We start from the raw sequence: 25534 nt of genomic DNA on the forward strand, positions 1-25534 counted from the left end.
CGGATTTCGTTTTCCGGAATACACTTACGCCCTTTGTATTTCCGGATTTAGTAATCCGAAAAGCATATATTTGGTTATTTTATCGATTAAATGAACATCTTTGCCGTAAATTAAAACATAATAAAACACGCAATTAAATTCAACAACAGATAACTAACACGCAATAAAACACGCAATTAAAACATAATGCAACAACTTAATTCAACAACACATAACTAACATGCAATTAAAACAACATAAAACATGCGATTAATTAAAACATAACACATTATCACGAATCATCTAAACTAACTTCTTCCTCCTCTGGTCCCTCCAGCAGAGCCCTGATCTCTTCGTAGTTCTTGGGCCGGTGTAAACTTTTCAGAATTTGTTCAGTAGATCTAACCAATGAAGCGTCCAACTCGATCGGTCCTCTAGCGTTGTGCTGACCAAAGACAGAGAACATGGTTCTCACGTCGCCGTCGTTTGTGAGTTTCATCCGGCTGAAGCGTAGAGATCCTGCTGAGTCGGACAATGGACATCGATATTCAACACCGACCACCGTCCTCATGTCTTTGTGGTTGAGTTGACGATTGATTTGATCCAGCTCATCCTTCAGCCCGGAGAGGGTGACATCGTCGCGAATCCTAAACAGATGGGGTGGTGTTCCACCGTTGTAGTAGACTGCCGCTAGCTTGGTGTTTGGATCATAGCCAGGGAATTCCATGATTTTTTTTTCTGGTGTAGTTTACTTGTAATGAAATCAGGGACCCCTATTTATAGAGGTATTTGGGCGCTGTGGACCACAAAAATTGTCGGTGCAATGTGGGCCACATAGAAGAATCCAATGCCGAATCAATCCGGGTTCTAAAATCCGAACCAACCCTCACCATACACAAAGGCCGAAGTTCTCCTTTGATTCACCCCAATATCGTCTTTTCCGGAATATATAATCCAGAATGTATGTGCATTCCGGATTGCACCAGAAGCTTTTGGCCGGTGGTCTGCACCACAAAGAAAACGTTTTTCAAACGTTTTGGGCGGTGGTCAACGTGTAAAAACGTGTTTTTACACGTTTTTTTTACTTTCCCTCCCCTATAAATAGGCTTCATTTTCTCAATGCAAGTCACACATTCTTCTTTCTCTTCTTCTCCTCTTCTACAACGATGAGTTTCCGTCGTTGGCCTTTCATAGAAAGAGGTCTCTTTGGAAATCCATCAGGGGTCATATGATCGGTCAATAGGGTAGGGGTCAGTCTGAATCTGAGGTTGGTTTGCCTCGGTGTCATGTTGACCATCATGGTCTGTTGTTCCCTAGAGGCACCTGTGCCCCCTCTGTCTCCCCACCAACAGCATTTCTTCTTCCCCGCCATCTCCTTTCCTCCCACCCTCTTTCCTCTCCATCAGTGGCTGGAGTTAGAGCTGGAGCCACTAGTATAGCTTATGTAATAGGATAGGATTAGAAATAGTTTTAGGATGTAATAAGCTTAAAAAGCTTGAAAGCTTGAAAATTATTGTAATGTATTGTTCATATATTAATAAAATGATTTCTTTTTATGCTTATGTCTTTTTATTTCTGTTTATTATTTTTATTCGCATTTTATTTTATTTTTACTTCTGGTAAAACATTATTCCGGAATTTAAACTCCGGATACATCTGCAAAATTCTAACAATGTAATCCGAAAAACGTAATCGGGAGCAGGGGCAAAATTGAAGAAAAAAAAATAGGGCGCGCGAGGAAAGACATTGGGTGGGAAAAGTAATACTCTTTTTTGAAAGAAAACTAGGAGCCAAAGTGGGCCAAATAGGGCCCAAGAAAGAAAGAAGAGGGTTGTTCATTTCTATCCACACCACATCTCCTTTTCCAATACTGCACTCACTGACTTCTTCTTCAAGAAACAACGGTGACACCTTAGATTTATTTTTCTCACACAATGAATGAATATTCTTCTTCAACCTTTGTTCGTTACCTCCCACAATCCCATCATCTATTTCAGGTTTTCACTTTCATCTTTTTTCTGATTATTAGTATTACGATGTTTACGATGTTTTCTTTATGTTGGACAATCAAAATTATCAAAAAACAATTGAATGAATGATATTGTCACTAAACCGAGTCCAATGGAGTCCTGAAATTGTAAGTGTCGTCGGTCAACATTGGACCTCATATTTACTAAATATCATATTTTCCCCCCAAAACTTGTCTAAAAAGTCAATTTTGCTTATATTTAAAAAAGGATGGAGTACATATTACTTTGGCCCTTAGTGTATGATCCTCCTTCTAAACACGGTGTAGCTCCTTTGATTAGGCCATGATTCCTAAATAGATTGGGACTTGACCCAGTCCGAAATAGTATGTACTTTCGTAGATGGAGTATAAGATATGTCATGATAACAAAGTAACAAACACATAGCGCACTCAGCCTTTTAAACTTCCTAAAACAGATTTCAATTTTGAGTTCAGTTTCAATTAATTTGGTCCTGTCAAATAGAGGTACAAATTTAGTGTCAATTTATGTTTGTTCTTAGTCTATAGCTAAGTAGGCAACTTTTCCTTTTTCTGCTTCACAAGTTAAGATTCCACAAAGTACCTAGAAAGAGTGGTTAGGGTTGTTTATCTTGGGAGAATTTATTCTTGTTGCTTTTCAATGTTCCACATCCATTCTTGACCATTCCTTTCGAGCTTTATTTATTTTGAGACTAACGATTTTGTTAATATGTTTACCATTTTTGAAATGGGTGGGCTGCAGTATCGGAACAATTCAATTGAAATCGGATGGCTCACATGTCTATTTCACTAAAAAATATTCAAAATACGTACGTGGAAGTAGTCACGACTCGTGTGATCTTCACAAAACTGTTTCAATTTTGTGAGTGATTTAGCCGTGTAATTTCTCGATTTTCAATCAACTGTTCAAGTTTACACTTCGTGCATCTCTTAGGCGCAATTGTACACATTGAGCTTTGACATACTTGTAGCTAGACATGGATTTGGATTCTCTGAAGGTGCAATTCTAGCTTTCGTAGATCTCAATTGTTGGATGAAGGTTGAGTGGTTAGTTACATTTTTAATTCGACTTTAAGAAGACAATTGACAGAATAGTAGTTATCCCAAGGCATTATTCCAACCTCCTCATTATCATACTTATAAATTATTCTATTATTTTTCTTTTTTAGAATAAATTGTTTTTAAAGTTTGATATAGGTTCGACAAGTTGCAAAAACCATTAAAGTGTGTGTTTTCCTTGTTGGATTTTCCGAACCAATTATACTCAATCAATGTGCTTATACACTTTTGCTTGTCTTTGTTTGTTTGATACTACTATATATTTATAATTTTCCAATAGTCCTTTTTATCCAAATCATACATGCTTCATGAAGACAATTTGGAAAGAAGAGTAAAGGGTAAAGTATATTCAGACAAGTTGGTCTACTTTCATTTGCTTCCTTCCAATGGAAAGAAAGGAATTAGGCCAGCTCTGCATCCATTTCATTATATAACTATCCAGTTTTTGGATTAAAGACATCATAATTCATTTACTAGGAGCTTTTTTATGCAGCAACTTCTCAACTTTGAGCACAGTGGTTAGCATCAAAAAGACAAAAACCAGCACAGACACAATACATATAACCAGCATTAATGCAGAGGCCATGCTACTTTTCACCTCATGAGCATATTCAGCACAAGCTAAGCCAAGGAATGTTAAAGGGAATGAGTAAATCCACCATGTAACGTTTAGCCTTTTCATAGTTTTCTTGAACAGTGCTGGCCTGCAAGCCTGCATTATATAAGCCTTGATCATTACAATGAAATGGATGATCAAAATAAGCAACTAAATATATATAGGGTAATTTTGGACCTACCTGAGAAATAAAAAGGAACAAAGAGAGAAAGAACAGCATCTTTGATGAGACGAGAAAAGCACCTGAGATGGATTTCCAAGCTAGACTTGCCATACTTGGTGCAGCAAAAAACAAGAAATAAGCTGGTCTTAGCACTACAGGAAACTGATTACTACTTGTTAGACGCTGATACAGCGTCACAAATAGAATCAAATAATGTACCATTCCTAATGAATACATTGAAATTGCAATCTCGTTCCAACCGATTTCTGTCATAACTTGAGCAGCCACCAAGTTCCCTATAACAGAAACCAGGTTGACAGGGTTTGCTACTACTGACAGAAACCTCTTTTCAGTAGTGAACCATTGTCCAAAAAGTTTTACATCAAGCAGAAATATTACAAAAGAAAATGCTAGACAAAGAAACTCGTAGTAACAAGTTCTCGAAACAATCCAAGGCGGTGATGCTTGAAGCATGAGAAGATATGAAATCCAAGGAGTATACATGTAGTTAACTCCAATATGATGTGCAAATTCATCCTTCACTGCATTAAAGTGCAAGATGCACTTGAGCATATAAAGAAAGGATAAGGTGGCTGCAATGAGTACTGCAAGACACCAAAGTAATAGATAAGCAACAGAAGGCATGAAATTAAATCCATGCCAAAGAGTTTGTGATTCATTGTTATGTTCACTTAAACTCTTCCATAGCAAAGCTTGAGCACCAAAGGAAACACAAATGAAAAAGTAGCCTGCATGGATCTTAGTTAAGAATGGTTGTGACTCTGAATGTGATGGCTTGGTGATTGGGTGGGAATTATCAATGTTTTTAGCACTAGTAGTATTGTTCGTGGAAGCACACACAATTATGTCAATTGTTGGCTTCATTGCAACCTCACCCATTCTATTCTATAGTTAAAAATAGGAGTGATTCGGACTTGATTTATATGGATTGGTGTTTGCTTCTCGTTTCGTCCCTACCCAATTGAGCAACTATATATATAGTGCAACTTAAGTAGAGGATTTCATTAACCTGGTGTTGCAAATATAGTAGATATATTATTTGAGTCCTTTAACCATTTTTCTGAAAAGTTTGATTTCTGATCCGTGTATATGAAAAATATATGTTAAAAGAGATTAATCCTTTAAATGGATCTCAATTACTTTGAAAGACTATTAGTCTTTATAACTACGCACGAGAATTAGTCTTCGCAATTGCACATGAAAATATTTTAATTTTTTTAAATAAAAAAATTGACGATTTCGGTTCGTAGTACTAAATGAAACCTCTTTAAACAAGAGACATTGATTTTGATTTTAAAATAGGAAAACCATTCCTCAAAAGTAAAATGTGAGTAAACTAAGGTATATTTACTTTTAAATTTTTCTATGGTGGACTTTAAATTAATTTATCGATGGTGCATATAACCTTACAACTGTTAACTTTTTCCTTCTCCTTTGTATGGATTTGTCGGGACATGTGGAAAATATAAAGTGTACGGTTAGTAATTTAACAGAAAATTCCTTTGCATGCACTACCCACCGGAGCATTTTAATACTAAGAGCTGTCATTATATGCCTCCTGTTCCCTTCCTCTACTTAGGATAAGAAACGCAATGAAGAGTTACATCTTAAATTCATTTTTGAATGGCTGAACTAAATTGAGAGGAATATGCTGTAGATAATATTGAAACCAAAATAGACGCAAAAGTTATACTTCCAAACCAAATATAAGATGTGTTTGATTATTGATTGATAAATGTTTTATTTAGGTCCTTGCTGACAAAACTAGGTAGTCCACAAGAATTGTTTTTGGCGTAGTGAGTAGTTATAAAGAAAAGTACATATCATGCTTGCTAGCTCAACTATTTTAACATTCAATTCTCTGGGGTCAGTAATCAGTTATCACTTTTTTTTTTGTTACAATCAGTTATCACTTTTAACATTTAAAAAATGCATCATACCAAAAATTGATTTTTTTTATTATAAAAAATTTATTCCCGTTTTTAAATGATTTCGTTAGTGAGATAAAAGTAAAACTTTAACTTCAAATACGCATCACTAAGTAAACTCTACAAAAATGCTATCATTTTGTATTAAAAATAAGTTAAATAAGTATTTAGGCCCTATAAATATATCTTATATCATGTTAATCCCTACAAAATTTTCTTTAAATTTTTTTTGTTATCAATTTTAGTTCTTATTTTTTAGGGTTAAATATGTTTTTGGTCCCTATAAAATTGGAAGCTTGCAAGTTTAGTCCTTACTTAATTTTAATAGCATTTTTACTCCTTACAAAAAATATTTACATGCAATTTTTAGTCACTGCTAAAACAAAGTTTGTTTAATTATCCTTAAAATCTTAAATTTTTGAATTATTTTTTTTATACAAGTTTATAACATTATGAAAGGTTCATTTACTAAAATTCAGATTTTTTTTAACATGAAATGAATTAAATATCAAATTTTTTAAACCAAAAAAAGTTAAAGTTAAAAGTAACAAAAATTTGGATGTAGAAATCAAATTTTGAGATAATTTTTTGTGGATGAACTTTTTGTAATGTTCTTAACACACGTGCAATCAATTGTTCAAAAACTTGAGAGTTTAAGTATAATTAAACAAATTTGAATTTGCTAGGGACTAAAACTGAGTGCAAAAGTTTTTTATAGGGACTAGAAAACCTATTAAAATTAAGTAAGGACTAAACTTAGAAAGTCCTAATTTTATAAGGACCAAAAACATATTTAACCATATTTTTTAATGAAAGTCCACATGGCAGGTTTAAGGTGACTTTTTTTAATGTCTCATTAATAAGATCTTAAAATAATATTAATTTAATAATTTAACTATTTAATCTTTAATTTTTTACAATGTATCTATAATTAAACATCAAGTTTTCTTGTCAAATAATTAAACATCAAGTTGTTAAATTAAAGATTAAATACGTAAGTTATTAAGTTAATGATATTTTAAGGCCTTATTAACGATATGTCATAAAAAAAAAGTCATTTAACATGCCACGTGAACTTTTGTTCAAGAGAAGGGACTAAAATTGATAGTAGAAAATTAAGAGAGACTAAAATTTAAAAGAAATTTATGTAGAGTTTAAAAACAAAGTTTGATCTATTTATATAGAATAAAAACTTATTTAGCCCTGAAAACACTAGACATTAAACAAATTTATAAGCATAATACGCTATAAGCTTGTCTATCAACCCATTTAAATTGTCCTGATAGTTTTTTTCTTTTGGTGGGGGGACTTGCCTATCAAGTTGTATGTTCATTTTTCAAATAGCATTTTATTTTGAAATTCGGGCATCACATTGGATTAAGAGCAAAGTCACAAGAAAAATAATTTGGTCGCACGTCTTTACCTAAATTAGTATTTGTGTCATCTAAAAAAAAGTATTTGTGTCATCTTACTTGTATGTTCTTAACTTTAAATTTTCCATTCAATGTCATAACTTACATTTAACATCAACAATTTCTCCTTCAAATATGAGTCCATTAATTCATCTATGTATGCTCTCCTTAAACTAGGTTCATTCACATAAACGTGTACCGCCATTTAAACCGACCACATTAACAAAACATATATGCCGAACCATAATTGTGACAAAGGCTTTCAACATAAGAACAACTCTACATGTACGCGTATTCCAAACCATGCAGGCACTTTTACGTACACTCCAGGTACTTATGTATGAGCAATTTTATCATAATGTTTTTCACTAAAGCAATTTTTTTTAAGGGTACTAAAGCAAGTTTATCATCATTACTATTGTTATTGTTATTAGCTTTATTTGTGATGTAAGGGGGTCACTTAAACCATAATCCCTTTATCTGGGTTTGGAAGTAATTATCAATTTAAAAGCAATGTAACTAATAATATGTGATGTGATGACTACTCTAGAGAGAGCATGCGGCAGAATGGGGGCTGATAAGCTGCCTCGGTTATATATTCTTCTCTAATATTGCTTGCAAAATAAATATTCAATTAGACAAAAACTATGAATTTGCTTGATATATCATCTTAATGGGTGGTGATGTATAAATGGAGCAGATTAGAACCTCTCATTTTAGTGATTGTGAACTGCTTGAATGGTTTGTGACGTGTATTAATTCTCAAGTGGATAATTTATATACAATAAAATGTATAATTAGATGGATACCCAACTAATTAATGACAATTTGCTAGGGATAACTGAACAGTGATAAGTACCTGGATAATTTATATACAATAAAATGTATAACTAGATGGACCCAACAATTAGTTGCAATAGCATAAGAGCAAAAGCAATAGCCACTATTGTATATCTTTTTCCATTTTAACATGCACTGGTAGAACAATGATAAGATCTTATATGCTTTTCCTAACTTAATAAGGAGATTTCTTTTTTTAATAAAGTTAATAAGGAGATTTTAATTTGTCGTGGATTCCACTTAATTATATTATTCCAATCATCAAATAAACAAGCATTAGAGAAAATCTTATCCTTTCATTCACCGAAGTGACGCTTAATAAAAAGTTGACCTTGCAAGATGAAACAGATTATAAATTTGGTGGAGAGGCTGTTTTTGGCGTATCAAAGCATATATATTGTTTTTATTTGATTCAATCAGAAACAGAAATATTTGGTCGAGAAATTCTTGTATGATCTCTTACCTAACAAATCATCTTTAGTCACAACCAACTAAAACATGACATATCATTATTTCTAAATTAAAAATAAATAAATAAATGAAAATTGAAATAATTGTTTCTCTGTGTGTGTAGTGGCCAGACGATTTTGAAGATGGTTTTCATAAATAATAGGAGAGAGAATCAACTTGTTTCAATTTTTTTATTACGTGTCCTATTTTTATTGGTTGTAACTAAAGATGATTTGTTAGGTAAGAGACCATGCAAGAATTTCTCTATTTGGTCAATTGTACAAAAAAAATAATAATATTTGGTCTCTAAAATAAAATAAATTGCCTAAACTCTCTATGGGGTTACTCGAGGATTGACTTGACTGAACCATTCTGATTTCTCATGTCAAAGACATGCATGGGAGAATAACGATAACAACCAATTAAACCTTTTGCATTATTTCAATTAAAAAATAAACTCATAAACTACTTTTAGTTACCTAATAAAATTGAATTGAGCCATTTTGTTGTAAGCAGAGGTCAATTGAAAATCGTAGGGATATTTGATGTATGAGGCGCATGTTCGAACACTCAATTCTCATCACTTGACTATTTAAAAATAATAATAATAATAATAAATGAACACTTTTGCCTCAGTTGGTAAATACAAGGTATATAATATATGCAAGGTTTGGGGTTCAAACTCCAACCACCACAAAAAAAAAAAATCTTTTGGTTAATTTGGTTCCATAACTACTAATCTTTACATTTTAGTCCTTTAAATATGATTCCGTCAGTCAAGTTGGTTCTCATCGGTTAACTTAAACTTCAAATGTCTAAAAGTAGAAAATCCTAACAACATCTATATTGATATATAAAAGAAGAAATACCAAATTTTAGTAATTTCTTTTCCATCTATCAAATAATTTTTCTAAAACTCCAATTTCGTCCAAATGCACCGTTGAGACGAGATAAAACATGATGAATTTTGTCTGTCCAAAGCGATGCATCCTAACAATATCCGGTTTTAGAAAAGAAATGGGGGTGGGTGGGTGGGGGTAAGTAACTCTCACTTATTTTTGAGAGCGAAGTTAAAGTAATGTAACACACCATGAAATGTGCACTCTCCGGGTCACTAATATAAGCAAAAATCTACATTTTAAATTCATTTATTTAATGATGCACATGGTCTTTATTATAGACCACATACATCATTAAATGAATGAACCTAAAATATAAATTTTTGCTTATGTTAGTGACCGGATGGTGTATATTATTCACAACTTTACACTTTTTTTTTTTTTTCCAAAAGAGGGAACTTGACACTAATTAATTTACCCGATCAAAATGTGACAGACAAGGTGCCCTTACAAAGCATCCATTTTCTCCCGAACTTACTCGTAAAACAAAGTTGAAGACACCTGGTATGGTAAAAAGGAAACACAAGTTGAATGCTCCACTCCACAGATGCATTCCATATTTTCCACTTGTCATGTCTGTCGTTTTTAAGAACCACATGTAGCAACAAGACACAATCAATTTACCAATTGCAATTATTAAATTTCAATTTCATATTGCAGCTATCCTAAATATACGATCCTTAGTAAATTAAAAAAAAATAAGATAGTTAGTTCATGCATTAAATTTATTAAAAATTGATGTTATTTTCAAGTTGCAAAAGAAAAATGCAACATAATTACAGTTATGCATGTTAGTTAGGAAATATTTATGTTGTTGAAATTTTGAATGGTCTTATGAAAAATGGGTAAGAAAAAATAACTAAGAGAATCTTATATTTAGGATGCGATATTTTTTAATGGTAAATGATGACAATGATTTGTTATATCAATATTTACTTCGTTCCGATTTATTTGGTGAAAATACATTATACTTTATTTTTTAAAATATATTTTCATTTTTACCTTACTAATAAAAAATGTAAAATGTTCGGTAAAAAAAATATACCATGTTGTGTCTGGTTCAAACTAGAATCTCTTATTGTGTGAATTTTCAAGTGGCTATTGTCATGTTGTGTATCTACCAAAAATACAATTAACCATTGTAACTAACGGAAAATGAACTGCTGACTAGGGTTCACACAATTGTTAATTTAGATAATCTATTTCACACAATTGTTCATTTCGATAATCTATTATCTCATTTTTAGCGATTAAAATAAACACAAATTTTAAAAACAATCTCCAAAAAAAAATAAAAATTAAACGTATAGATTTTTTTTACTGGTCTACCTTTTCTTTGGAAAATTGCTGTTGACACATTACATAAGGCTGGGACACACATGTAAAATACGATTTTGCCCCCTCGGCAGTTAACTGCCGAGGAATTTAAAATCCGGCTGCAGTTAACTGCCGAGGAAAACCTCGGTAGTTAACTGCCGAGGGAAAACAATATTATGAAGACAGTGGTATTTTTCTGAACAAAAGCATGGGTTCATTCTTTCCTTTCTTCTCTGTTTTTCCTTTCTTTCAAATTCAAAACCAAGGTTCATTCTTTCAACAAAATCATCTCAAGATCCTTTCTTTTTTCAAGTTTCATCATCCTTCTTCCCTTCCTCCAACTGGGTTATGACTCTTTTTCTGAAAAAAATAAATAAATTATTATTTGAAGAGTTTTGGAGGTTATGATGATTCCTAGGTTGAGTTTTGGAGGTTATGATGATTCCATAGGTTGAGTTTTTTATGTTTAGCAATGATTTCTATGCCTTCAATTGAATTTTCCATGAAGAAAATTTACTGGTGTATTGAAGAAAATTACTCTAATTGGGAAAATTGAAGAAAATTACTCTAATTGGGATAAAATTCATTGCTAAAATTAATTGTTGATGATTTCTATGCCTTTGATTGAAGAAATATACTCAAATTTACTGCTAGTTGGATTCTGGATAATTGGGAAGTGTTCTACGTTAGAAGTATTGAAGAAAAAAACAAAAAAAAAAAAAGGGATTGAAGTGGATGAAGAAGAAGAAAAGAGAAGGGTCTGTTTTCCTCGGTAGTTAACTACCGAGGTTTTTCTAATATTGTTTTCCCTCGGCAGTTAACTACCCAGGTTTTCCTCGGCAGTTAACTGCAGCCAGATTTTAAATTCTTCAGCAGATAACTGCCGAGGGGGCAAAATCGTATTTTACATGTGTGTCCCAGCCTTATATAATGTGTCAACAGCAATTTTCTTTTCTTTGAAGGGTTTTACCGGTCTACATAGTAAATAATAAGTTCCATTTTCATAATATTTTAGATAAGTCCTTATTTGTTACTTGGCAACACCATACTAACACCGTATATGCATCTTGCTGAACAAGATATACCTTTTTTATACTAAAATCGCATGCATACCTAATCTGTGGATCCAATATGGCCATAGTCGTAACAAGTGAGAGGGACAAACACTTAATTAGTATATATACATAGTTTAGGGTATATTATGATTGCCAGCATACACAGATAGATGGCAAATAAGAGTGGTCTATCAGACAAGAGCATTTTCTAAGCTGCTTCAGCAAATCCGACTCTTGATTTTCCAAAATCAAAGACTGTGTGGTAACGGCCCATGAAGATATCTCCGAGGATCCTGCATTTAGGTAGATGCAATTAGCTTATAAATGAGAATCAAATCAGAATTCAGACGCATCACAATCCAAGTACAACGAAGAGTGAAATAGAGGCAAGCGACATGATGTGTGGATTTATCACTTGTCCCTATATTCTGTTCATTTCTATGTTTCCCTAATAAAAAAATATATTTCAGCGAAAAAATTTGAATGTTTAAGAAAAAGAATTATGGGTAAAAATGAAGTGTTCTATTTAAGGAACATGAAAAGGTGTCATGTATCTACTCTCAATTATGCAGGTAAATGCCTCAAAGTAATGAAACATATTTGATGTACCAGATAGGACCACGTGGAGGAGGAACATCTATAGCAACAAAGCCGCTAATGCACTGAGCCGCAGGACCTTCGCCCACCTTGAGTATGTACTGGATAAATAAAACAGAAAACTGAATGAGGATTGAGTTGATAGTAAATTGGCCATAGAGAGCATGAAACAGGACAAAATTGATACGTAAAAGTATACAACTGCAAATTGTACATTGCTATTGCATAATATTATTCCAACGAGAAAAATTTGAAAAACAGTCTAGTTCAAACTGTTTTAGAAACATGCCATATTTGATTTGATCTGTGTCCTTCTGATTTTTAGATGTGGTTTATAGAACCGTAATCATGTTTGGATCCATGCTATGTTTGATTTAATCTGTGTCCCTATGCTTTTCAGATGTGGTTTATAGCGCCTGAAAATCATAGAGTTCGCACACATGTGGTCGCACTATGCTTCTTCCACTTTTCAAGCACATTTAACCAATAGGAAAGACAGGCTCAAATAATCACATTTAACCAAATACAAATCTGATTTTAACCACTTAAATAACTTAACAATTACTCTATGAATAGGCACCTAAAGGAATATGAGGTTCTAGCCCAGGGTGTCTTTGGGAGTAGTTATATCCTTATATGATTAATTTGCAGACACTAGAAAGCCTTTTTCAGCTACTGGTAATTAGCTTTTTCTTCAAGTCTTGTTCCAAAAATACCTAGTTCTCCAATCTCCAGAATTATAATTTTTATCGGCTCGCATGAACTTATCTTATTTTCATTGCATAAATAATCGGTGACTAGTCATTGCAAAAGCAATCAATCAGATATGGGGACGTCATACCTCCTCTGGGGCAAGGTCGAAAGTTCTCCCACCAATTGTGAAGGAAATTACAGGCAACGAAGAGATATTCTCACAGTCAACAGATGATTCTCCCATTGGGCTAGGCATTTTATCACAAAGCTGCAACATCATCATGAAGCTGAGAATCAAGAGATGAAACAGGAAACTCCAATAGCAGGACTAAGACAACTAACTCACATTATTGATATAGGTTAGCATCTGATCTTGGGTCTTATTCTGCCTCAGCTGGTTCTGCATCCAAACAACTGCCATCTCACAAGCAGAACAAGAAGCACCATGAAGACCACTAGATGATTTCCTTTCATTCCCGTCCACTACACTCTCGATAGCCAAACTAAGTGGAAAAATTGGAAGACGGGTAAAATGTTAATCACATTGAAATTGTACAAAAGCATGATAATATTTGAATTTGATGACCAAAGATTTAAAGGATATAAAAATATAATTGGCCCTTACTCAACACCCCGAGTGCCATCGAAAGTGCATAATCCAATTTCGGAACAGATCTTCTTTGGTTGTGCCTAAAGGAGTAAAGGAAAAGCATAAGAAAATCCATTCTAAAAGAACCTTTCTTCTAACATACCACTCATGACCATAGGTAACAATCTAATCAACCAAGATATGCCTGAACAAATTACAAATGGTACTCACTTCAGCTAAAAGTAAGTTCAATATTGTTTGTCCATACTCTGCAACAATGGTCTTGCACTCTTTGCTTACAACTCCTGATGCTCCAATTGCATGATTTATCATGGTAATTACAGTCTACAATAATAAACCACATGGTCATAGAAACAAGCTAGTCAAAAGCATTAGTCAAGACCTTTTTTCAGATGGAAATTTAAACCATACAATAAAAGTTTTCAATCTCAGTGTTTGTTTCCGGTGAAAGAGAGTGGATGGATAGTTTAGAGAATAGAAAGTTTCTTGGAATACGGGCTTCCACGGTTTGGATGTTGTGTGAAAGAGGAAGGAAAGAATGGTTTCTGCGGGACCCATAGTCAAAAACCTTTCCGCTCGGTTATGGACAGAAAGCACTGTTTGTGATGAAATGTCATAAGCACCCATGCTTTGCTTCTTGTGTGACATTACGTTTTCACTTTTTTATATTTTTTTACAAAAGTTACGTTTTCAATTTTTTTTCTCTTTCAATATAATATTATATTTTTCTTATATTATAATAAACATATACATTACAAGTATAAATAATACGTCCTAGATTTGTTATTAGATACTTATATTTAACATAAGGGTAGTTAAGTCATTTTTAGTCAATTAAACCTTTCTTTCCTCTCACTTTCTATTCAACCAAACAACTAAAATAATCATCTCACTTTCTATTCATCTTCTCTCCACTTTCATTCCTTTACCAATCTTTCCTTTTACTTTCTTTCCTTTCACTTTCTCTTCTCATCCAAACAAAAAGGCCCCAAATATGTGACATTGTCTCATCAACGAGACAATATTGTGCAGCATATTATAGTTATAGTATAAATGTTAAAACTGAAAACAGGTTGAAAAGAAATAGAAAGGAAGAAGTAATCACTATCCCAGGTGACGATTGGTTTGCAATTTCTATCATTGGCAAATCTAACAATCTTTCATACTCCACAGTCGATAAAAGAAAAAGCTATATCTCAATCTATGTCTACAGACATTTATTCATACCGTTGGACCTGCCAACAAAGATGTCCCCGAGTCAGCAATTGCCGAACAGCCATCAGCGCAATATCCTGAATGACAATAAAAGCACATCAAAACAATGAAACTAAAGCTAAGACCAATTTATAAAATCTCTGCTAGGAAAATAAATTGGTATTTCTTCTTACAGTAATCTACACATACCAGTGGATTTACCATCAATAGTTACATCTCCCATATCAAACTGAAAAGAAAAAAAAAATGCAGAGAAAAAGGATAAAAAAGATCAATACAAGTATGGAAAAAAATTGTATTTACTGATTATTGATTAACCTGCCAATATCCTTTTCTTGTCACAGGCACATAAGTGTGATTTCCCTTGTAGTGAGCAGGATCAACACCACCGAAAACAATCTCCCCCCCTTCCTCTTCCTCTGGTTTACGGCTGAGCCAAAATGAAAATACTGGTTCCTGGATAAGACCTTGTTCAACCATATTATACCTGTGACACGTAAAATCTGATAATGACACGGGGATTCAATAAACTTAAAACAAAAAAGGGAAGCTTGGAGTTGTAAGGCTCCCACTCTGAACAGGTCTAAGGAAGGGTCACATCCACTGAGTGAGTCTACAATGAACCTTACCAAGCATTTGCAAGGCAGTCATTCAATAAAACCGTAACAAAATGATGAACCAAAAATTAAAAGTAAACATACCACACTGGAACAGCATTTCCAACTGATATCTCTTGAAATCCAAGTCCCAATATACCATCAAACTTGGCCACCAAAAAGGTAACACCGGGCTCCTTAGTTGCTTCAATAAACTCCTGATAGTAAAAAGGTGCTATGTGGATTAATAACCGAACATTCCATGAAAGATACAAAGTTGCACCTTCCTTTATTGACATAAAAGACACCAATGATCAGCATTACCTGGTTCTTTACAACTATGTCACCCACTTTGACATTATCATAGCTAAAGAAACCAGAAATTGCTCCAGTACCATATTGAATTGCAGCAGCAGTCCCTAGTTAACAGCAAGAAGCCAAGAAAAATCTTATACTATAAACAAAGACAGCATTCCCGACAGATGCAAAATATCAAGTGAACCGAAAATAGAAGAACATAAGAACAAACACGGGTTTATATAAATAGAGATATGCCAAAACAAATTACAATAAGTCAAAAACTAGGAATTGCCAATAACCAAAGGTTGAATGGTATAATTCCAAACTAATTGTAAAAGCATTTGATGACTTCACCCTGTTTCAATTTTTGGGAAAGGAATACATGCTTCTTTCTATTCAAACGCCACAGAACACAACAAATTTAGACTTGAAACTACCCTGAGAAACAAAAAGAGTAACACAAATACATCAGAGAATCGGTTTTGCAATTCATAAAATGAGAGAGACAAACCATTTTTCCTATAAGTAGTTGATTTGGTGGACCTGTATTTGGCATGGAAGTAGCATGCAACCTGCACCAAAATGTAAAGTGAAGTGAATAAATAAATAATAGAAATGACGAAGAAAATATGATACACACATCCATAAGCTCTAAAACATTGACACTTATGATAGAATGTGTGGGCGGGGTAAAACACATGTCAGTTTTCTGACACTAAGATTACATTCAGTAAATTTATTTATTTTCTGAAATTAATCCTGGTGTGGTGTCAATATTGTGTTTGTGTCTGTGTGCGTACTTCATAGTAAGTAAGTCACAATAGAATAGAGGAGCATATGAAATGAAAGCTTACCGAGAAGGTACATTTAGAGGACGGAACCCACAAATTAGAGCTGCCAGTGTCGAAAATGACAGTGAACTTCTGAGGAGAGGTACCAATGGATATTTCAGCATAGTATTGAGCATCCAAGTAATTCTTTAACGCAACAATATCAGTTTCTTGAGCATTATACTTTCTAATGGAAGATTGCAATGAGTCGGTATCTTTGGTTCTCCTTCCTCCAGCAGCAGCAGCAGGAGCAGCAAGCTTGTTGTTACGGTCCAATTTAATCTTTTTGAGTGCAATCCTTCGCAATCCATCACTGGACGCTGCTGAGGATACTGCAGAAATCAAAAGTGCTGCTGACACCAACAAACAGAGCACTATCCCATGCAGTTTGTTCCCCATGTTAACCAACCTGTTCATCCAAATTAATCAATTCAATTCAATTTTATATAATAACAATAATATTAATAATATTAAAATAATAAAGGGTACGTGACAATTGAAAATGCATGACATATATAACAAATTTGATTGTGTGTTTGGCAAAGATAATTTAAACCACAATCTCTAATGTTCAACGAAACCAATGCGAACAAAACATTGGAAATTTGATTTATAGACAATGGAGAATAGAAACGTTTAGAAGCAAAAAATAGAATCCATTGAATATGAGTAAAATAGATAGAGATGAATTCCATTCCATGATCCAACGATAAATAAAAAAATGATCTACGAATGCATGTAGAAAACCTTTGTGAAAGCGAGTCTAGTAATACGAAGTTATTGATTAATTAGGAAGGATAAAAAATATAGAAGAAGAAGAATGGGAATGGAGAAGGTTACCAATAAAGGAAAAGATATATTCCAAGAAGAGAAGAGAAGAGAGATGATACGATCGATCAAAAATTCAGAAGAAGGGAAATACACACTCTTAAGTAACTAACACTCACACCTTCCCTTCAGTAAGGTCCCTACCCCAGCTGTTATTCCTTTCTTTGACTGAGAGCCTAACAACAACGCAACGCAACGCAACGCAACGCAACGCAAACCCTTTTCTTTCTTTGTTTTCTTTTGAGGCGGTGCTTTCTTTCTTTCAATCCATGCCGTTTATCTAAAATAAAATGATGACCCCACACGCTCCATTGAATCACGCTTTTTCTTATGGATTCGTTACAACCGTATGATCGATCTTTAATATAAATGGATATGGATTATTGCTGCGCTCATAAACTTTTCACTTTAATTATAAACGGTGATTTTTCTTTTCGGTTAGACGAAAATACCCTTAGCTTTATCTTCATCTTCCTTTGGCTCTTTGGTAAAAACAGTGAATAGGCTGGCTGATAGCTGATAGCTGATGACTTATAGCTGATAAGCTAATTAAAGTGTTTGGTAAAATTAGCGGTTCAACTAGCCGATAAATATAAAATGACATAAAAGGACATTCCTGATTCATAATAAAATCTATATTAACCAATAGTATTTTAGATATTTGAAAAATTCTTGTTTTTTAAAAAAATTGGTAATTTAAGTATTTATATATTATTAAATTAGTTTCTTTTTTTCCTAAAATTTTATTTTGAATTATTTTTCATTTCAGTTTTTATACTTTATAAAAAATTAAAGTGTAAAGTTTTATTTTAAATCAAAATACAAAATAATATACCCATAAGATAAAAAAAAATGCTAAAGGAAAAAAAAACAAAGATGCATATATATTGAAGGGACAAGTTGTATATATATACAACGATAACATTTTTTTTAGTAAAAGAAATTGCTATAAAAAAATCGTATATTAATTTGAAGTGTCCACTCGATGTTGTACGTTAAGGTAATATAGCCTCATTTTGTTTTAAATTATATAAGTAATATTATTATTATTATTAAGGGTAAAAGTGGATTTTAATTAAACTAATAAGGGTAAAACTGCAATTAAAAGTGAGACGCTATAGGCTATAAGCTCAAACGCTACTTGAAGTAGCTTCTGAAAATAGCTTATAAGCTCCTGAAAAAAGCTATAAGCTCGTTGTAAAAAAGCATTACCAAACAGTTTTTTTTGTCAGACGAGCTTATAAACTATCAACTATAAGCTATAAGCTCTTTTTTGGGTGTTACCAAACAGACCCTTTGTCTTTCTCTATGATTTTTCCTGTTTTTTTATTTACGCATAATGAAATCACGTACATAACTTAATTCAACTCACATAATTATTTTTACACTTTACAGTTAATTACACCTCAAATTCACATGAACCTCCAATATGAGATAAAAATCGTAAATCGGCGTGACAACGGATAAGCATGACCAAACTAGAGCCTTGAAGACCATAATTAAACACCGTTTATTGAAAAGTTCATCTTCTCAATATTCATTCATCACTAACCATCATCACAATTAACAATCCGTCGCCCCCTCCCTCTCTTTATTATATGTGACATCTCCTTTTACAAAAATGAAACTACTTAAAAATCAGTTTGTGAGAGATGAAGTTTTTTAAAATTTATAGATAAAGACAGTTTTGGTCAAAGTAAAGCAAAAGGAAGAGGACAAAGTTTGATTAAGGCCCACACTATAGAGCCAAATATACTATTTAATACATTTTCTTATGAAATTCTTGTTCCCGTAGGATAGATGTTCTACTTCTACCTAATATCCGGACAATGTGTACAAGAATTGAGCATAATAACAAACAAACAGAAATAAAGTAAAGTTCGATAAAGAAGAAACTCCTCTTCACCTAATGCCCATGTATTTCTATTTAGGACCCCACTCAATGACAGTTACAATAAAGTAGGAGAACAACTCCAATACACAAACCTAAATCTTGCTAGATGCACTAGAGTGATATACAAAACACAAGTTACAATTCAACTAAAACAAATCATCTATAAGGCTTTGATTATCAATGGCAGCGCATAGAGAGGTATATAAAATAAAACACAACGACTCAAAACATGAAACTCTAATGACTCGATTCTTCAATGTTGATTTCGTAAGTAGAAGCTAGGTTTGAATCTCCTTATATAGTCATTGTTCTGCATGAGCTTTTTCGTCAATGGGCTAACACAATTCAGTTGTCCATAATTATATTTTCAGCAACAATCTTCTAGAAACACAAAATATATGTGTCCCAGATCTATTTTGGAAATAACTTCAAGCGCACGGCAACTTAGACCAACAAAGAAATACTTCTAGAAAAGCACGTTTCTTGAAGCACAAGTAATATGACAAAAGCTTCTTGAATATATGCGAGAAGCATTACTCCAAAGAATGCGAAAAATGGTACACCGCCTTGTCTCAAGATGTCGTATTACATGCTAGAATGCTGTATACCACATCTTGTTTGAACGAATTGTTTTAACAAAATGAAGCCAATTAGCATTCAAAACACAACACCTTAAAAAAAAGTTTATCTCTAGCCTTTGCGTCTCTTTGTGTTATGAATATTATTAGGAATCAGACGTAAAATCATTCGAAAGATGAATGATTAAACGATTGTTTGGTTACATATATTAAAAATGATACTTTTATTAACATTGAAAATGAAAAAATTAGTCAATATTTACATAATATGAAAAATCAGATAGAACAATTATGATATATATTAATATTTAGTGTTACAAATTATGATACCTACACCATTAAAATTTTATGGATTCGTTGTTGCCTTCAAGTATCATGCTTGTACGCTTTAAATCGTATATTTTTTTAGCTATTTCTTTTCTTAGTTTTTCTCCTTTGCAATTTGTTACTCATAACCCCAATTTTCACCTATTTTATGTAAATGTGGCAAAATTAAATGAGCTTGAAAGCCAACTAATATTTTTCGCATGACTTTAACTGATATGTTTTGTTGGTGTAATTTTTTTTACACATGCATCCAATGATACAACAAAATTTTATAAATGCATCTAATGATATATTGTTAGATCATTTAATAAGTTACAAACATATTATTTGTTATACTTTATTAATTGACGTAACAACACATCATTTGATATACATGTAAATTTATTTACAATTGACGGTGTATATAAATTAAACTCTTTCAACATCTACCCATAATTTTCCAAAGACAAAACAATGAAAGAATTAATAAATGTTTAGATGTTTTGTTCAAGTTATATCCATCCACACATGAAGAGATAATAAACTTTGCATTCCGATTTAAATTAAATTATCTTTGATTGAAAAACAGTTATACAATAATCTCCAAACAAACAATGATAACTTCAATAGAAACAACTTATTCCAATTGACTTTGAATAGAGGGGAATCAACAATTGCTTCAAAATTTGATATCAAGCAATAAACTTCTTTAACTGAAACATATTGTCGCCATTCAAAATACGAAAATTTATTAATAATTTTTTTAGAGGATACAAGTCATCATCTATCTATATCAAAAAGTAAAAAGTAAAAGCAGTGTTTATTGACCTTGGAGAAAATTATTATGTTCTTCCGAAACATTTTTTTATTGTTTTAGGCGCATTTTTAGGCTCGTTGTGTATGTGGTTGTTTTAAATACTTTTAGAATAACAAAAAAAAAAAACTTTTAGAATGCTGGTAAAGTTAAAAATACGTGGTCATGATTTTTGTGAAGGAAATTTAAAAGCTAAGGGGTGGTGCCCAAAAAGACCTTAGAGTGTGTTTGGATGAGGTAATTGAGAAATTTTAAAGAATTTAGAATTTTAGGCAATTCAAATGATTCAATTCAATTACTATCTTTTCTCAATATTCTTGTTTGGATGAAATGATAAAAAAATTCATTGTTATCATTTTTGGGCAACTTCTATAAATTTTAACTTTTTTGGTCCAAATTTGAAAATTGAAATTTGGGGTCAATTTGTAAATTTTAAAAATTTTGATGGGTCAAATTATAATTTTTGAAAAATTTGAGGGGTCATTTTGCAATTTTTTGAAAATTTATTGGGGTCAAATTGAAATTTTGAGGACCAAAATAAAAAGCACAAACATCATTGGCCCAACTTTTATGGATTTGGTTGAGTATTGTCTTGAGGGATACTTCGATATCGTCCTCAATAGGATACTCCTCTTATGGTAATCCATAATTTATGGCTAGACAGAATTGAGAAACATATGCACTCGGAGGCACATAGACTAATTCACAAGCACAAGCAACATAATATTCCTTGCTACCAAAATTAAGAACATAAGCTACAGTTACTTTTCCTGATCTTTTAAAATTAAAAATAGCCCTTCGAATTTCATCAAGTTTCGCCCAACCACATTTAAAGTAGTATATATAAATTGTTTCTGTCCGGAGACCTTTTAGCGTCGATGATTTAAAAGACAATTTATTCGTTATCCAAGGTAATGAAATTGTCACAAACCCTTCTGGTTTTATAATAAGTTGGAAACGATGAATATTATTTTTACTCCATATGCAGCTGCTTACAAGATTTTAATTTATTTGGCATGTTAGATCAGTTATCTATGATAATAAAACTTTGAGAGGTCATTTTTCAAATTTTGAAAATTTATAACAATGAAGAAATTTGAAATTCTTAACTTTTAGGTGTAATTTGAAATCATTTTTTACCTTTTTGTATACCAGTCTAAGTCCATCGATGAAGTGCGAAAACTCCCAAATGATATCTCCATTAGCCAACATGTTGCTATGAGATTTACCTGTTGGTTTCAAGACAACACCTATGTTGCAATTTAGTCTTCTCCAATCTGCAAGATACCTCGAGAAGTACCTGTCTCGAGACACGAAAATAATGTTGGCAAGGCGAAGCGGGGTGGTGGGAGTCTCTCCTGACAAATCGTCAAGCAAGGACAACACAAGTTCTTTATCTGCAATTTCTTTTTGTCGAACATTTTCTGTAAAAGATAAAAATAAAAAATAAAAAAAAAACAGTTGTTTGCATTAATTGGTATTGATGTAGTTAAATTGGTTCTGCAAAACTCAGTTACATTAATCCCATAAACAAACACCTCCTGTATGGTATTGATATTTATTACAAAATAATATCATCAAACAAGTGAAAATATGTATAATTTTGTAATTTTTTATGTTACTCATTCTAACCATTGCGATATCTTTCAACTTATTCTAAACCTTCACAAAGAACCACATGTGTGATAAAAAAATCTGATTGTTCATTTAATAATGTACTGTACAAGATTTGAAACAAACATTATAATTTTTTTTGCTTCCTTAAAAATATATTTAAGAAAAAGTGATTTTGCAAAACATCTCAATCATAATTAGGATCATAGAAACTCAAATGACAAATCATATAACACAATTGTTCTAGGGAATAACACAATGCATGATTGTGAGCTATATAATATGTAACTCATGATAAGAAAACAAATTGTCATGTCCAAATAAATAAATAAATATAAATACCCCATACCAGTAGTGTTATCATCGTTGTTAACAGTAAGTGTGATATCTTTTAAGCGCTTCACTTTCACTTTCACTTCCACGTTATTAACACTAGCAGACGTTAACGTAGTTTGGAGATCAACAGTAATTACATTTTCGTGCCCGATGATTCGTAACTTGATTTCCCCTTTCATGTTGGCCCTTCCAAGGGCGTTTGATGTTTGGCACAATCTATATTATGTAAATTTGAGGGTTTTCCTCAAATGTATTTATGGAAATGTAAACCTCACACCTATCTTTATGACACATGACATCCTAACATCACTTCCCTCACCACATTGATTCTAACATGATTTCTCACACCACAATGTTTCTCTAATGTTAACTCTCACCATAATTACCCTAGGTTAAATTGGTAATGTTATTATAAATGGTAGTTTTCTTTATTTTAAATGTCATATTAACATAATTTTAAATTGTTATTTTCCAATTTTATATTAAAAACCGATAATAAATAATGAAATCTATATATATATCTATATTATATAAATTTGAGGGTTTTCCACAAAGATATATAAGGTAGTTTTTTCTCATATGACATTTGACGTGTTGAATCAAACCAAAGAATGTCATGAGTTTGACATTATGACATGTGGCGTCTTGAACCAAACCAAAGAATGTCATGAGTTTAAAATTTAATGAGATGTACAATTGTTTTATTCATAATTTCATAATAATAATGTGAGGTAATTACAATATTTTTAATTTTAATGCTTGCCAAACAAATATGGATACAATCAATATCTTAATTATGTTTTAAGATTTAATTTCAATTTTGTAACCAATATGAAATATACAGTATAATGTACCATAATTATACTATTTTTGTTTTAGTAACTAAGTTTTTAAATGATTTATTTTGTTATGGTTTCCTTAACAACAAGAAAACATGGACTAATTTTTATGTTTGGTTTCGTAACAACAACAAGGACTTTTTTTTTTGAGGAAGTAACAACAACAACAACAACAACAACAACAACAATAATAATCTTTATATCTAATCCTAAAGTACATTTGCAAACAATACTTACAAAACCCTAAACCTAGCATATTTGGCGCTAAACACAATTTGCTACACCTAACCACAATTAATGCAGAACTACTTGAGTACTCATGTTCCAAATTCAAATTTTTTCCCCCCCAAAATAACCCCACTAACAAAAGAAGCTTTAGGCCCTTACATCTTCCAACCACATTCATTATAGTTTGTAGTTCCAACACATGCCCGTACATCACACTTATATTGATTGCATCATTTGAAATTCAAATTTAAGCTCCAAAACTCTTTAACTAACTCTATTAATAAGATGCCTTTCATATCCCACCAGAAACATTTAATTGCCGTGTAGTTCCAAAGCATGGCTTCACTCCTTTGTAAGTGGTCTATCCATCTATATATATAGTCATGCAATCAACCACTCTTCTCCTACCAGCATCTATACAATCTATAACAACAAACAATGGCACACAGCAACATTGAAGCCATTCTCGCATACCATGCTCTTACCGGTAAAGGTTTTTTACGTATTCAATTTGTAACAATACAACATCTTAGCATGTACTTTGAATTAATCCTCATCTTATGTATTTTTCATTTGTTCATCGCTGGACCCTTGGACCCGAATCCTGTGGGTGAAATGGATAGGATCGTCAACAAGTTGCGGTTGAAGTATAGGACTGCAACATGAAGTTGTTGAATCCTGGGTCATGACCCTTGCAACAAAAAAGGTGGGAAAAGGTCTTCAGAGAAAGCTATGGACAAGACTAAAAAAACGTTGAAGTTGGGGAGGAATCAACAAACAAGCCTCTGAAGCTCAAGTGTGTCAAGAAGGAACCAACTGATTAGTCCAAAATTTCTTTGATCCTGTTTGTATGTCGTCCGATTTAGTTTTTTTTTATTTCCTAAGTTTGCTGTGATCAAATGACTTTATGTGTAAGCATGGTAGAAGTGCAGCAACCTATTTTGTTTTGTCTTTTCATTATGGTCATGTTTGTTTGAACCTTTGAGTTTTGAATCAAATTAAGCTATATTCAGGAATGTTTTCCAACCATTATTTTTCTGTTTCTTTAGGAATTTTTTTTTATATTGCTTTTCATCTTTACTAATTGGAGATACGAAACTCATTATATCAATTAGAACATGGAAACAAAATAGAAAATTTATTACTAAACAAAGTCAAAACATAACCCAATGGGTGAATTAATTTATTAGAAAACATAGGTGTTATGGATAATAGACTAAACATGTAGAGCTTGCCACTTATTATCTGGGTAGTTATTATAGTCTGTGATACTTGACCCATAAAATTAAAGATTAATTTCTCGCTAGATATAGTTGGCTAGAAACTTATCAATTCATAGTTATGTGATGATCAGATGACTTGGCATCTTAATAATATTGTCTAGCCAACTCAGTGTCACATGGGTCGGTGCTAATTCCTGGAAGGAATTTATCAAGAGTGTTGAATGTACGGCATACATGCGAATTCCATCAATGTGCATTTTAATCGACCATTTTTTAATCACACACT

At 32.5% G+C, this 25534-nt stretch overlaps 3 protein-coding genes and 1 long non-coding RNA gene across 6 annotated transcripts; 1 reads left to right on the forward strand and 3 right to left on the reverse strand.

Moving 5' to 3' along the window:
* Nucleotides 1–271: 271 nt before the first annotated feature.
* On the reverse strand, nucleotides 272–706 carry LOC146903446 (uncharacterized). The gene has a single exon (XM_085737241.1). The coding sequence runs from the start codon at nucleotides 704–706 to the stop codon at nucleotides 272–274; it is 435 nt and encodes a 144-aa protein (XP_085593367.1).
* Nucleotides 707–3364: 2658 nt separating this feature from the next.
* LOC146903447 (S-type anion channel SLAH4-like) lies at nucleotides 3365–4794 on the reverse strand. Of its 2 annotated transcripts, none has more exons than XM_085735019.1 (2): nucleotides 3906–4794; nucleotides 3365–3758 (listed from the first exon to the last, which is right to left on the reverse strand). In XM_085735019.1, exons 1-2 carry the CDS (start codon nucleotides 4723–4725, stop codon nucleotides 3658–3660), a joined length of 921 nt encoding a protein of 306 aa, XP_085591145.1. In that variant the 5' UTR covers nucleotides 4726–4794; the 3' UTR covers nucleotides 3365–3657. The 2 variants fall into 2 exon arrangements, with proteins under 2 accessions (XP_085591145.1, XP_085591144.1); XM_085735018.1 differs by having other exon boundaries at nucleotides 3844–4794.
* Nucleotides 4795–11753: 6959 nt separating this feature from the next.
* LOC146903448 (aspartic proteinase-like) lies at nucleotides 11754–17600 on the reverse strand. 2 transcript variants are annotated; one of them, XM_085731608.1, is made up of 14 exons: nucleotides 17429–17600; nucleotides 16613–16997; nucleotides 16270–16330; nucleotides 15783–15877; nucleotides 15564–15676; nucleotides 15181–15349; nucleotides 15052–15091; nucleotides 14875–14939; nucleotides 13858–13971; nucleotides 13663–13727; nucleotides 13384–13540; nucleotides 13186–13305; nucleotides 12357–12445; nucleotides 11754–12040 (listed from the first exon to the last, which is right to left on the reverse strand). In XM_085731608.1, exons 2-14 carry the CDS (start codon nucleotides 16985–16987, stop codon nucleotides 11956–11958), a joined length of 1548 nt encoding a protein of 515 aa, XP_085587734.1. In that variant the 5' UTR covers nucleotides 16988–16997; nucleotides 17429–17600; the 3' UTR covers nucleotides 11754–11955. The 2 variants fall into 2 exon arrangements, with proteins under 2 accessions (XP_085587734.1, XP_085587735.1); XM_085731609.1 differs by having other exon boundaries at nucleotides 17336–17492.
* Nucleotides 17601–24372: 6772 nt separating this feature from the next.
* LOC146903449 (uncharacterized) lies at nucleotides 24373–25057 on the forward strand. Its single transcript, XR_015021934.1, has 2 exons — nucleotides 24373–24512; nucleotides 24649–25057. It is a non-coding gene; the product is annotated as an uncharacterized LOC146903449 (long non-coding RNA).
* The last annotated feature ends 477 nt before the right edge of the window (nucleotides 25058–25534 follow it).

This window comes from Medicago sativa, chromosome 8 (assembly GCF_051527215.1).
Source record: "Medicago sativa cultivar Bolivia chromosome 8, Bolivia_mono, whole genome shotgun sequence".
NCBI classification, from domain to species: Eukaryota; Viridiplantae; Streptophyta; class Magnoliopsida; order Fabales; family Fabaceae; genus Medicago; species Medicago sativa.

Excerpts from the sequence above, each read along its gene's own strand:
- LOC146903447 (XM_085735018.1), bottom strand. The coding sequence starts at position 4,725 with ATGGGTGAGGTTGCAATGAAGCCAACAATTGACATAATTGTGTGTGCT. Across the intron at positions 3,759-3,843 it reads TGTTCCTTTTTATTTCTCAG|GCTTGCAGGCCAGCACTGTT; the intron begins GTAGGTCCAAAA and ends TATATAATGCAG.
- LOC146903448 (XM_085731608.1), bottom strand. The coding sequence starts at position 16,987 with ATGGGGAACAAACTGCATGGGATAGTGCTCTGTTTGTTGGTGTCAGCA. Across the intron at positions 15,677-15,782 it reads ACATAGTTGTAAAGAACCAG|GAGTTTATTGAAGCAACTAA; the intron begins GTAATGCTGATC and ends TTTTACTATCAG. Across the intron at positions 13,728-13,857 it reads TGAACTTACTTTTAGCTGAA|GCACAACCAAAGAAGATCTG; the intron begins GTGAGTACCATT and ends TTACTCCTTTAG.
- LOC146903446 (XM_085737241.1), bottom strand. The coding sequence starts at position 706 with ATGGAATTCCCTGGCTATGATCCAAACACCAAGCTAGCGGCAGTCTAC.